Below are 14,072 nucleotides of genomic sequence, written 5' to 3'. Positions count from 1 at the left end.
AGCTGAGGCAGGTATTGGATTGCAAAGCAGCAGACTCTGCCGAGAAGGAAAGTACTTCTGATTCCTTTTATTACCTTAAACGAGCAAGCTGGGCAGGGTAGCACCGGACTTAATTTGATTATGGGTTTGCTTCAGGAGAAATCAACCATACACAGATTGCAATCGCATCACAGTCGGCAGAAAAGTAAAGGACAGAGAATATGACATTTTATGGATAGGTCAACATACAGCATTTGGTATGACTACTTTGTATGTGGGTGTATTAAATATTTGAATATGCAAATAACCTGGAAGGCAATGAACATTTTGTAAACAAATAAATATGAAATGTCCTGGATAGGAACAGATGGAGACAAATCAGTCATACACAGTGCCTATCTGATAAACAGCAAGTGCGACGAAGAACAAGGCTAAATCCACAGTGAAAAGAGCATTCAGTCCAGGCCACAACACACCTTTCAGATTCACAGTCCCAAAGCACAGAGTGGACAACACTAAAAGCAGCACAAAGATGGAATTGTGGAGTTCTGCTGTCAGATGGTAAACCACAATCCCATCACTCAGAAGCCCAAAACGTAGATAACAAGATACATGTTGTTGATACAAGTCTTTGATATGTTACAATAATAAGGCAGAATGTAGAAAATAAGGAGGGAGATGTACAGGGGTGGAAGTGTGTAAAGCAAATAGAAAATAAAATGATAGCATAATCCGATTCATAATGAGAGAAAGGTAACAATACAGGTAATGTCCTTCTCAGCAGGGCCAGGAGATGCCTTTGGTTCACTAGTGGGGTTACCAAGTCTATACGAGTCCAGTCTTTTGGGGAATGCACCTAACCTGGAGTTTTACCCCTCACTTCCCACGAGTTGCTCTCAAGACAAAGGCTTGATTAGATAAAGTTTCTCGCCATGCTCGCTGGTAAAAATTGGAGCCTTTTTGTAATGTTCTACTAATTCCTCCAAGGTGGCAAACTTGCGCTGGCCGATGCAATACACATTGTCTTTCATCTGTACTTTGAAATGCTTGTTCTTGCCTTGAGCTTTCAGCGACACAGAGAAGTCGTTTGGCTTTAAAGAAGAAAGGGAAAAAAATTAGAATATTAAACATTTACTGCAGGACATTTTTTTTTTTTACATAAATCACTCAAAGCCAATACTAGCAAATAAAAGTCGGCGGGATTTCCCTCCACAAACATTTGTTTATTAGAAGATTATGTGAATTGCTCGTTTGCAATAGTTGCTTTAGGCTGCATTCACACCTGAACATAGCCATTTACTGGCGTTTTTAGAAGTGCATTGAAAACGTTTTACAGCTTTAGGCGTTTTTGTTTAGCCAATAGAAATGTCTTGGGGGGGGGGGGGGGGCAAGAGGTTGAGGATATCAGGGGTGGAGCGCTGCTGTGAAAACAGAAAATATACTCGTAAAACGCACATGTAGCGCATTTTCAGGCATCCCCATTGAAGTCTATGGGGCCCAATCTGCAAAAAAGAAGCTCAGGTACTTTCTGGAGCGACAGATGTTTTGCTTAAAGCGGGGGTTCACCCTATTAAAAAAAAAGTTTTTTTTTTTTTTTTATTCCATCATAAAATTCGGCATCGTAGCGCGAGCTACAGTATGCCGGTCTTACATTTTTTATCCCCGTACTCACTGTTTAATCCTACCTAGACGATTCCGACTGCCCACGGGGAATGGGCGTTCCAATCCAGACGGAAAGTGATTGACGGCCGGCTCTGGCGCGTCACGCTTCTCCGGAAATAGCCGAAATAGGCTTGGCTCTTCACGGCGCCTGCGCATAGCCTGTGCGCAGGCGCCGTGAAGAGCCGAGACCTACTCCGGCTGTCTTCGGGGAGCGTGACGTGCCAGAGTCGGCCGTCAATCACCCTCCCTCTTGCTAGGAACGCCCATTCCCCGCGGCAGACGGAATCGTCTATGTACGATTAAACAGTGAGTACGGGGTTAAAAAATGTAAGACCGGCATACTGTAGCTCGCGCGACGATGCCGAATTTTATGCTGAAATGTTGTTCAGCAGGGTGAACCACCGCTTTAAGGCGACAGAATGCTCAGATGTGAACAGGGTCCATTGAAATTAACAGGATTTTGCTTGTTGAGCGTTTTAGAGCTACAAGTTTCGAGCAGAAAATCGCTCAGGTGTGACCAGGTCCTTAAGGCCTTGTTCACATCATGTGCGGAGAATGGAGATGTCAGTTTTTCTGCACATGTTATACAAGTGCACAAAGAAAACAATTGTTCTCTATGTGCCCTGTTCATGTCATAGCACTAGTTTCACAAGCAGTTTTTTTCTGTGCAAGACTCTGCATTGTGTACAGTTTAACCACTTAAGGATTGCGCCTCTTTCTGAGATTTGGCGTTTACAAGTTAAAAACATTTTTCTTTGTTAGAAAATTACTTGGAACCCCCCAAACATTATTTATATATATTTTTTCTAACACCCTAGATAATAAAACGGTGGTCGTTGCAATACTTTTTGTCACACCGTATTTGCGCATTTTTTGTGAAAAATTAACTTTAATTAACCACTTCCGTACCGCACATAATCATACGTCCACAGAGGGGATCTCCCATCCCGGGTGAACGTCATATGACGTCCTGGACTTTGTGCAGTGATATCTGAATGATGCCTGCAGCTAGAGGCATCAGATATCATTATTTGCCGGCGGCGATCCTGCACACGATAAGAACGATCATAACAGTGGAACCGGTTCTGCCGCTTGATCGTTCTTATAGGCGGCGGGAGAGGGTGCTTCTCCGGGCTCTCCCATGCCATTGGGGGTCCTGAGAAAGAATCGCCCAGCGTCGGATAGGAAGCATAGAGACAACTGTCAGAGGCCCGGGCAGGATGTGATGACGTCACGACCGGGTACCCGGAAGTAAACAAAGACGCAATTGCAGCTAGTAAGCATGAGATGGGTGAATTTTTTTTCACAATCTCATGCTTTCCAGCCTGGAGGAGAGATGTGGAGTCTTATTGACCCCGCATCTCTCCATAAAGAGGACCTGTCACATACTATTACAAGGAATGTTTACATTCCTTGTAATAGGAATAAAAGTGATCAAAAAAAAAAAAGTGATCAAAAAAAAAAAAAAAGTAAAAAAATAATAATAATAATAATAATAATAATAATAATAATAATAATAAAGAAAAACAAAAAAATGCCCCTGGTCTCGGTAGCTCACTCTCAGAAGCGAACTTACATGCAAGTCCCGCCTACGTATGTAAACGCCGTTCAAACCACATATGTGAGGTATCGCCGCGTGCGTTAGAGCATGTGCAACAATTCTAGCACTACTCTAACTCTAAACTGGTAACCTGTAAAAATGTTCAAAGCGTCGTCTATGGAGATTTTTAAAGTAATGAAGTTTGGTGCCATTCCGTGAGTGTGCGCAATTTTAGGCTGCATTCACACCTCCGCGACACGCCGCGTACGCGGCGTATTTTGCCGCGAGTGTGTAACTTTTTTTTTTTTTTTCACAAAGCCTTCCCATTGCTTTGTATGGCCGAACGCCAATGCCGCCTGAAAAAAAGGGTCCGGGACTTTTTTTCAGGTGACAGGCGTACGGCGTCTATGAGATGTGAACCATCTCCATAGACAGCAATGGGAATTCTCCCCTCTAGCGGCACAAGCGTCCGGCGTTTTGTCGCCTAGATGTGAATGGGCTCTTAAAGCGTGACATGTTAGGTATCTATTTACTCAGAGTAACATCTTTCATATTTTATAAAAAAAATGGGCTAACTTTACTGGTTTTGTTATTTTTTTAAATCAGGAAACCTTTTTTTGTTCCCCAAAAAAGGTGTTTGAAAAATGATTGCGCAAATACCGTGCAAGATAAAAAGTTGCAACTGCCATTTTATTCCCTAGGGTGTCTGCTAAAAAACATATATAATGTTTGGGGGTTCTGAGTAATTTTCTAGCAAAAGAATGATGATTTGTACATGTAGGAGAGAAGTGCCAGAATAGGCCCGGTATGGAGGTGGGTATAAAAGCCCTGTATTGAAGGGGTTAAAAAAATAAGACAACAGTAATAGGTAGCCCATTTTTTTTTTAGATTGTGAAAGATAATGTTATGCCGAGTAAATTGATACCAAACATGTCACGCTTCATGTGTTGGGTATCATGTAAACATCCCTTGTAAAAGAGAAAACAGCATGACAGGGCCTCTTAAAGTGGAGGTTCACCCAAAAACTAAATTTTTAACATTAGATTGAGGCTCATTTTGTCAAGGGGAATCTGGTGTTTTTTTTTTTAAATCGAAGCAGTACTTACCGTTTTAGAGATAGATCTTCTCCGCCGCTTCCGGGTATGGGCTGCGGGACTGGGCATTCCTATTTGATTGACAGGCTTCCGACGGTCGCATCTATCGCGTCACAATTTTCCGAAAGTAGTCGAACGTCGGTGCGCAGGCGCCTTATAGAGCCACACCGATGTTCGGCTTCTTTCGGCTACTCGTGACACGATGTATGCGACCGTGGGAAGCCTGTCAATCAAATAGGAACGCCCAGTCCCGGAGAAGATCTATCTCTACTGCTTCGATTAAAAAAACACACCCGATTCCCCTTGACAAAATGAGCCTCAATCTAATGTTAAAAATTGCTTTTCGGGTGAACTCCTGCTTTAAATATGAGATCTGGGGTCAAAAAGACCTCAGATCTCATATTTACACTAAAATGCAATAAACATTTTTTTTTTTTTTTCTAACTACATAAAAAAAAAAAAAAAAATCCCTTTAAGAGCATTGGGCGTAAGTGACGTTTTGACGTCGCTTCTGCCCTGCAATGATAAGGAGACAGTGGGGGCCATCTTCCCCTCACTCGTCTCCAGGTCAGGCCAGAAGGATCCGATCGTCTCTGCCGCTACCAACGGCTCTGGTAAGCAGCGGGAGAAGGGGGGCCGTAGAGACCACTTATCTTGAAGCGAACCGCCCGCTCTTGAAAAGGATACCGGGGTTATGGTAACTAGCTGCTACCATAACGGTATTCCTCTTCAAAGTAGCGATGCAAAACAACGGCGGGAGGTCCGGAAGTGGTTAAAGCCCAAATCCACTAAATCTAAAAAATTCCTCTTGTAGTGGGGCTGCACCCGCACTGCATTGGTCTTGATGACATCAGAGACTTTACACCGCCGGCATGCAGGGTAGAAGAGGCCTCAGGAACCACAGCTCTATCAGCATGGAGGCACCTTTGGGAGAGGAAGATCCGGTAAGTAAAACCATCCTAGACATAAACAAGCAATTAACCCTTGCAGTAAGGGTTCAGCACCACTGCAAGGGAGGTACAGTATTCATTTTCCCAGAGTTTAGCTTTAATGTAAGTATTGGCTGTGCAGAGATGAAACTCTAAAACAGCAACCACCACCAATCATATATATATTTAACAACCTCAGAATGACGTTAAAGGACATCAAAAAATTAAGAGTTCAAAGAAAGCCGCTAGAACCTCAGAAAATGTGGAAAATCTTGCCAATTCAGATATATTTCAGCTCATATTTCAAGCTAAGAATAAATGCCCATGACTACAAGGCTCCAGAATGATGTATTGGGATGCTGAACAGCCAGTTTGCTTTTAACATTTCAAGAGGCTAGTCTGCTTCTAGCTGGAAAAGGCCTGCAGTCGAAAATATTTTCACCTAAATTATCTCATTTAACATCAGCAAATATGAAGATTCTTACTACACTGCAGTCATGATCCCAGAATAGCTTTTTAGCCCCAGTGATTCTCTTTCTAGTAAAAGTAAACAGAGTGGCTATACAGCTGCAGAATTACTTTTACAGGTGGAAGGAGGGAGTACCCCCTCCCGCTGCAGCCTTTACTGGGCTCTCCCGTCCAATCGGGGAGCACACCAAGGATGCGACAGGCAGTATCAAAGTCTGGGCGCACAGTGAAAGGAACTGATTTTGTCCCTCCCACTGTGTGACATCAGAAACCAGAGGCAACGAGAATTTTGTCACTTCCAATTTCGGTCACATGTAAAGAAGCCACTTGTGAAAGCATCGGATCAAAGCGATTTTTCTTTGATCTAATGCTTTGGAGGCCAGAGGAGAGTTCTGGAGTCTAATACACCACAGAGATCTCCCCACAAAGAGGACCCATCACGGGCTAAAACAAGGGATGCTGACCATACCAATAAAAAAATAAAATGTTCAGTGTTAAACATTAAATAAATACTATAAAGAAAAAAAAAAGAAAAATGTAAAGCGCTCCTGTCATGCATATGTAAACGGAGATCACACCACACATGTGAGGTATCGCCGTGAACGTCAAAGCAATAATTATAGCGCCAGACCTGTGAAATTCTTCTGTGAGGGGAACTGCACATAAAATATTTTATTTTCCTACCATTGCTAGCTGTTAGATTTGTATTTCACTGCTGCAAAGCATACAAAAATGTGTGGCAACCGTTGTACTGTATTGTGGTCTTGAAACATCGTGACGCCACAGTCCTGTCACTCTAAAAGACATGCTCTGTTGCCAGATAATTTATAAATATATATTCAGCATTTCTGACATACAGTGAACACTGCAATAAATGTGACCCACCCGCTACATGCAGAGGAATCTGGGTCCTTGAAGCCATGGCAGCAGGCGGTACAGAAGAGCATTACCACCATTATTAGGATTTGAATATCTAAATTTCCTAGCATGTAGTGAGGTATAATTACATTGGCTGTGCCTCCTGGGAGGAGTCGGAAGCCAGATTCCCAGGTAAATATTTTCTCTTAAAATGCTGCATTTTTTCCCAGTCTTTATATACCTTATATTAAACAGGTGTTGCAGAACTGTCATGCAAACTGGAATTTTTTTTTTTACCACTACCTGCCTGGCTTATATGACAGCTGACCGGGAGCGTGCTAACCTGGGTGGACATCATATGACATCCTCCCAGGATCTGACTGCGCAGCTATCTGTTACCTGCTGTGTCCAGCGGACACAGCAGGTGACAGATCAGTGTACCGGGCTGCTGCCGGTACTATGCAACCGCTGCGACTAATCACATGAGATCACTTGACAACTGTACACAATGAATGGCTTCCATTCATAGCCATTCATTGTGTACTATTGTGTAATCTGCGATTGGTCACACTGGCCAAATCGAAGTATGTCTGTACAATGCGATACCCATACACTAATATCCAGCGCTAATGGGACACACAAAATAATGCAGATTGTCTCTTTGCAGCGATAAAGAAGTTTGTCCGTTTATTAGCCACAATTTCAATAAGTAAAATCCAGTCCTGAAGAGGACGACAGGTAAAAGAAGTAAAATGAAACACTTGCAATGAACAAACTTGCAGTAAGACCTACGATCACTTGAGACTTTGAAAAAGCGCATTTGCGCAAAACGCGTCGTCAAGACAGATCAAGATATTTTCGACCTTTCACCACGATTTACCTTGCCTAGGAGCGCAACAGTAGCTGAATTGGCTTTTGTCCAGTGCCCTGAGCTGATAATCAGCCGACTAGAGAGTTGGGGATTTATCAGTTAGTTGACCTTTCTCAATATCCCCACTAGGGAGCAGCAGCACGTCAACATCAGGAGAGGGCGGGGGCGGTATACGGTGCACTCGTTCCACAGTGCGGCTTGACTCTCCAGACTCCTCTCTGCATCGCAGCGGGATTGACGTCATCTACCCGGAGAGACGGAGTTCTCGGGTTCCCTCGTCCCGTTGTTGCTGTCCTGGTTCCGAGTCCCTCGTGCTGGACCACCGCTGCTCTACCTGTCAGCATGTCCTCTGCATGACAGTCATCATAAGGTACTGGCGATAGCCCTCTATTGCACCCAGGCTTTGTGATCACTGGGTTACACCTAGAATCTTTAGCCCCTCCTTGCTTAAGGGATCGTAGGTGTTACTGCAAGTTTGTTCATTGCAAGTGTTTCATTTTACTTCTTTTACCTGTCGTCCAATTCAGGACTGGATTTTACTTATTGAAATTGTGGCTAATAAATGGACAAACACCTTTATCGCTGCAAAGAGACAATCAGCATTATTTTGTGTGTGTCCCATTAGCGCTGGATTTTAGTGTACGGATGTTGTATATTCGTTACTTCTGGGTACAAATTTTATTTAGCAGCTCTGGACTTGCATCCTTTTTGATATTCATTCCCCACCTCATGATGTTTGACTATCTTCACACACATCTACAAATATTAGCGCTGGTGATATTGTTGTTTTTGTACAATGTGATAGTAGTTGCAAATCACAGCTTCACAATAGTACACACTGGATGAATGGATGCTATTCATAAAAAAAAAAAAATTGGGAAAAGAAATTCAGCTACAGTGCATCCTGAAAGCATTCACAGCGCTTCACTTTGTCTCCACATTTTGTTATGTTACAGCCTTATTTCAAAATGGATTAAATTCATTATTTCTGGATGCACTGTATATATACAGTGCATGTAAAAAGTCTACACACCCATGTTAAAATGCCAGGTTTATGCGATATAAAAATATGAGACAAAGATAAATCATTTCAGAACTTTTTCTGCCTTTAATGCAACCTATAAACTGTACAACTCAGGAGGGGGAGTAAAAAAATAAAAATAAAATAATGTGGTTGCATAAGTGTGCACACCCTCTTATAACTGGGGATGTTGCTGTGTTTAGTATTAAGCAATCACATTCAAACTCATGTTAAATAGGAGTCAGTACACATCTCATTTAAAGTGCCTCCGATTAACCCAAATAAAGTTGAGCTGTTCTAGTAGGTCTTTCCTGACATTTTCTTAGTTGCATCCTACAGCAAAAGCCATGGTCCGCAGGGAGCTTCCAAAGCATTAGAAGAATCTCATTGTTAAAAGGCATCAGTCAGAAGAAGGGTACAAAAGAATTTCCAAGGCATTAGATATACCATGGAACACAGTGAAGACAGTCATCAAGTGGAGAAAACAGGGTCCAAGTGTGACATTACCAAGAACTGGACGTCCCTCCAAAATTGATGAAAAGACGAGAAGAAAACTGATCAGGGAGGCTGCCAAGAGGCCTACAGCAACATTAAAGGAGTGGGAGGAATATCTGGCAAGTACTGGCTGTGTGGTACATGTGAAAACAATCTCCTGCATTCTTCATATGTCTGGGCTATGGGGTAGAGTGGCAACACAGAAGCCTTTTTTTACCAAGAAAAACATCCAAGCCCAGATAAATTTTGCAAAAACACATCGGAAGTCTCTCAAAAGCATGTGGCAAAACGTGTTGTGGTCTGATGAAACCAAGGTTGAACTTTTTGGCCATAATTACAAAAGATATATATACGTTGGGCGCAAAAACACATTACCAAAAGAACACCATACCCACAGTGAAGCATTGTGGTGGCAGCCTCTTGCTTTGGGGCCGTTTTCCTTCAGCTGGAACAGGAGCCTTAGTCAAGGTAGAGGGAATTATGAACATTTCCAAATACCAGTCAATATAGGCACAAAACCTTCAGGCTTCTGCTAGAAAGCTGAACACGAAGAAGAACTTAATCGTTCAGCATGACAATGACCTAAGCATACATCCAAATCAACAAAGGAATGGCTTCACCAGAAGATAATTAACGTTTTGGAATGGCCCAGCTAGAGCCCAGACCTGAATCTGATTAAAAATCTGTGGGGTGATCTGAAGAGGGCTGTGCACAGGCGATGTGTAGATGTGCCATGCTGATAGACTCGTACCCAAAAAGACTGAGTGCTGTAATAAAATAAAATAGGTGTTTCAAAAATGTATCGGTTTTAAGGGGGTGCACCACCTAAAATATTTCAGTTTGTTGCTCAACTGAGTTGTACAGTTTATAGATTACATTAAAGGTGGAAAAAGTTCTGAAAAGATTTATCTTTGCCTAATTTTTTTACATCGCAGAAACTAGGGTTGTCCCGATACCGATACTAGTATTGGTACCGATACCGAGCATTTGCCCGAGTACTTTTACTCTGGCAAATGCTCCCAATGCTTCACCCAATACTTGTACAGTGTGCAGTGATCGGTGCTTGTAACTCCCCCACACACACGATCACCGCTGACTGTCCCCGTATCCTCCTCCAGCCCCCCTCCGTTTTGCTGCCGTCTCCCTCCGTGGCCCCCTCCGTTTTGCTGCCGTCTCCCTCCGTGCCCCCCTCCGTGCTGCCGTCTCCCTCCGTGCCCCCATCCGTGCTGCCGTCTCCCTCCGTGCCCCCATCCGTGCTGCCGTCTCCCTCCGTGCCCCCATCCGTGCCGCCGTCCCCCTCCGTGCCACCGTCTACCTTCGTGCTGCCGTCTACCTCCATGCCCCCCTCCGTGCTGCCGTCTACCTCCGTGTCCCCCATAAATAAAAAAAGAATAAAAAAAATGAATTGTAAAAAATTATAAAAAATAAATAAAAAACACACCCCGAGACTGACCCCCCCCCCCCCCTTAAAAAAAAAAGAAGAAGAAAGCATTGTAAAAAATAAAAATGTAACAAAATCTGACACATGTGCCACTGTCACATGAGATTAAAAAAAGCAACGGTAATCAGTATCGGCGAGTACTTGTACTCGGTCCTAAAAAAAGTGGTACCAGGACAACCCTGACAGAAACCTGACATTTTAACAGGGGTGTGTAGAATTTTTATATCCACTGCACACCATAGTTTGTGGACTTAAATAAAACATATACGGATTTGGGTTGTTTTTACCACTAAAATGTAGCAGAAAACATTTTGGTCTAAATTTATGAAGAGAATTTATTTGCTAAATTTTATAACAGAATTGAAGAAACCAGGCTTTCAAGATTTTTCTGTCTTTTTTCATTTATTTAGCAAAATCATTAAAAGTGTGACAGCGCTGAAAGCTGAAAATTGGTCAGGGGGGATGAAAGTGTCCATTATTAAAGTTGTTAAGAGAGGTCCACTTAATTTATATTCGTAAATACTTTTTATTACACCTCCAAAACACTTTTTTTTTCTTATCAATGGCCTATTAGAGCAGATTAATAAGCCACTTCCTTTTAACTATAAATGGCAGACAGAATATTGCTAGGCTTATTATTTTATATTTGTTATTCCAGTGAGCAGAGTAGAAATTAATGAAGAATGCTTAAGTTGGCGAGAAAGCTCCAGCATCCAGAAGGCACTTTACAGAACCTGGCAACGTAACATGGGGTTTCAGCTATATGAAAAAGCTTTTAAACTTGGACTTCATTTGGAGTTTTTTTTGGAGCTTACAGGCTACATGGCTCCAGCAGTCTGAGAAGCTTTAATGGATCAAGCATGAAAAGCAGATTTTTAGCACTTACCGAAGATTCACTATCTCTGATTAAGAAGTCCCCCTCATTTCCTCGTTCATTGAGCGCCATTTCTGCCTGGTGCCGTGTAACTTTTCCATAATACCACGGATGGCCAGCAAAGCGTCCAGTGACAGAAGGCCCTATATAATCACAGCGAGGTGGCAATGGCTCAAAGCCTGAGCTGGGCTGAAAGTTCTGCATTATAGTGACATAGTTCTTTGGTACAAGACCCACTAGACCATTGCTCTTTCGGCATTTCCACCATTCAGGATCATTCTCTGGCTTCTCAATCACATCCATCATTTCGCCTTTCTCGAAATTAAGCTCTTCCTCATTGGATGAGCTAAAAGGATACAAAGCCTGGACCACATGGAGTGAACGACCATTGTTGAGATTGTTGACAACTGCTGCCAATTTTTCCGACAAAGTTCCTACTTGGTCACCAGAGGGGCTATCATTCTCCTCAGTCACGTAGTTGGAGGGGAACCAGCCTACACGTCCATTGTAACTGCCCCGCCACCAGCCATCACTGCACTTTTCCATTACAATCACCTTCGTGCCTTTCACCAAAGATAGCTCATCTTCCCTTTCAGCTGCGTATGTGAACTTAACATAAGCTGGCATGTTAAGGTCATACAGACGTTCTGTATCTGAGCTTTCATCTGCTGTGGAAGAGGAATCAGGCATGTTCGTTTTCCTCTTCACTTTTCCAATACCTGCAAGAAACAAGATAAAATCATTTAGAACATTACGGTAATAAATGCTCTCAAGTTATATCTAAAGCTTAAACATTTTTTCCTTTTGTATACAGTAAGGAATTAGTAAAACGCATAATTTTTTTGCCCATAATTTGGTATTTTTTCCCCCTCACTTAAAGCGGAGTTCCACGAAAGAATGGAACATCCACTGTACGCGCCGGTGACGGGGATACCTTCTTATTAGAGGCATCCAGCTCCCACTTCCTCCCCGGGCTCCGCGGCACCGGGAGAACGTGGGAATAATAAAAGTCAGCAGCGAAACTTTTTGTAGCTGCGGACTTTAAAATCTCTGCTTTAGGATGGAGCTCCACCCTAAAGTGGAACTCGCGCTGATTGGAACCCTCCCCCCCTCCGGTGTCACATTTGACACCTTTCAGGGGGGAGGGGGGTGCAGATACCTGTCTAAAGACAGGTATTTGTACCCACTTCCGGTCCAGTATTCACGGGCAAAAGACGGGCATTTCATCACATCCCGTCGCCCCCCCCGTTGTGTGCTGGGAACACTCGGCTCCCAGCACACAGCATGAGCCAATCGGCGGGCGCAGCGCGACTCGCACATGCGCCGTAGGGAACCAGGCAGTGAAGCCGGAGCGCTTCACTTCCTGGTTCCCTCACAGTGGATGGTGGGGGGGCAGCAGAGTGACGAGCGATCGCTCGTTCTCTGCTGCGGACGGCGCTGGACTCCAGGACAGGTAAGTGTCCTAATATTAAAAGTCAGCAGCTGCAGTATTTGTAGCTGCTGGCTTTTAATATTTTTTTTTTGGCCGGACATCCGCTTTAAGAGGGTAAATCTCAGAGTGGAACTAACCCTCAATGAATTACAGATTCCCAAACAGTTACATTAAAGACATGCTTGCTTGTGCTTTTAACTGAACTGTCAATCCATCAAATATCTAAAATCATAACCGATTACATAAGCAACACAATTAAACTGCAGATCAAACAGAGGTCAAGATGGCAGATACTTTGGCTGTAAATTAGAGGAAGGTTTATTTGTGCTTGAACAGGGACACAGACAGCAATAAATTCCAAAAAAATGTTTTAAACCATCAGTACTCTATACAAATCTAAAAGAACAATGAAATTTGCTTTGGATAAATTAACCAGGGCTCGACAAATCGCAGGCTCCAGGTCACAAATGGCGACTAGAAATTGTGTCCTACAAAACAGATTACATCGCACACATGCAAAAATGACAGTTATCCTGCAAGGCTAGTTAAAAACACCTGAACATATTCAAAAATACGGGGGTTTAGTCACACTATATGGTCATATAGTGCTAAGCCCACAAATTGCATCCGGGCACCTGGGCTTTTGTCAGTTATAGGTGCCTCAGCTGCCATTACATGGCAGGCTGTGGGACGGGTCTTGACTGTAAGGGTGGAGGCGGCATGGACCTCGGAGGCCCTCTGGACACTATGGGGACCACGATTAGCGGCGGCAGTGAGGATGGATAAGAAAGACACAGCAGCTGCTGACATGGCGGGTGGAGTAAGCAGCCAGCAGAGTTCAGTCACACTAGGAGATCTCATGCGATCTGTCATTCCCGCTGGCTGAGAGTGCTGATAGGATGCCTATGGACAGACCTTTTTCAGGTTGTTGAAAATAAAGCTTTGTTAATAAAAAAATAAAAAATAAACTGTCTGGCTCCTAGATTCAACACGGTTATAAAGTGCTTTTAAACAAGTATTCAGGCTGGGTTCACACTAGTGCGAACTGGATACGAGTTTCCCTGCATCCAATTTGCATGACAGGAGCGTGCACTTGGCACTCAATGGAACACTGCCGGTTCACACATCTCCGAGGCAGCTACGAAGAAGATTGCACAGGGGTTTTGTGTACGTCTTTGGCTCTGTTTCAGGTGCAAATTCAGGCCCGATTCATCCCCGAAATGGAGAAAAGGGAGGAACCGGACCCCTGCTGTGAGCCACATCTGTATTAAGTGTGAACTCATCCTAAAGCGCAACTGTGACTACTATCCCAAATACCGGTATATATGGGCTAGAAGTAGGAATCTCTGGGCAACAGTAACATGATCAATATAGGTCTTCACACCTATCAGATAACAGCCACCCCCCA

At 43.4% G+C, this 14,072-nt stretch overlaps 1 protein-coding gene across 3 annotated transcripts in view; it reads right to left on the bottom strand.

Moving 5' to 3' along the window:
- Window positions 1-214: 214 nt before the first annotated feature.
- The window catches only part of NCK1 (NCK adaptor protein 1), a 162,563-nt gene continuing 148,705 nt past the window's right edge, over window positions 215-14,072 (bottom strand). For all 3 annotated transcript variants that reach the window (XM_040348714.1, XM_040348715.1, XM_040348716.1), the window contains 2 exons: window positions 11,245-11,951; window positions 215-1,070 (listed from right to left, as the gene is read on the bottom strand). In XM_040348714.1, coding sequence (XP_040204648.1) covers window positions 876-1,070; window positions 11,245-11,951 — 902 coding nt within the window. In that variant the 3' untranslated portion in view covers window positions 215-875. The remainder of the gene's footprint in view (window positions 1,071-11,244; window positions 11,952-14,072) is intronic.

The sequence above is a fragment of the Rana temporaria genome, chromosome 4 (assembly GCF_905171775.1).
Source record: "Rana temporaria chromosome 4, aRanTem1.1, whole genome shotgun sequence".
NCBI lineage: Eukaryota > Metazoa > Chordata > Amphibia > Anura > Ranidae > Rana > Rana temporaria.
Note: the sequence above shows the minus strand (reverse complement) of the source record. Positions and strands in the feature narration are given on the sequence as shown.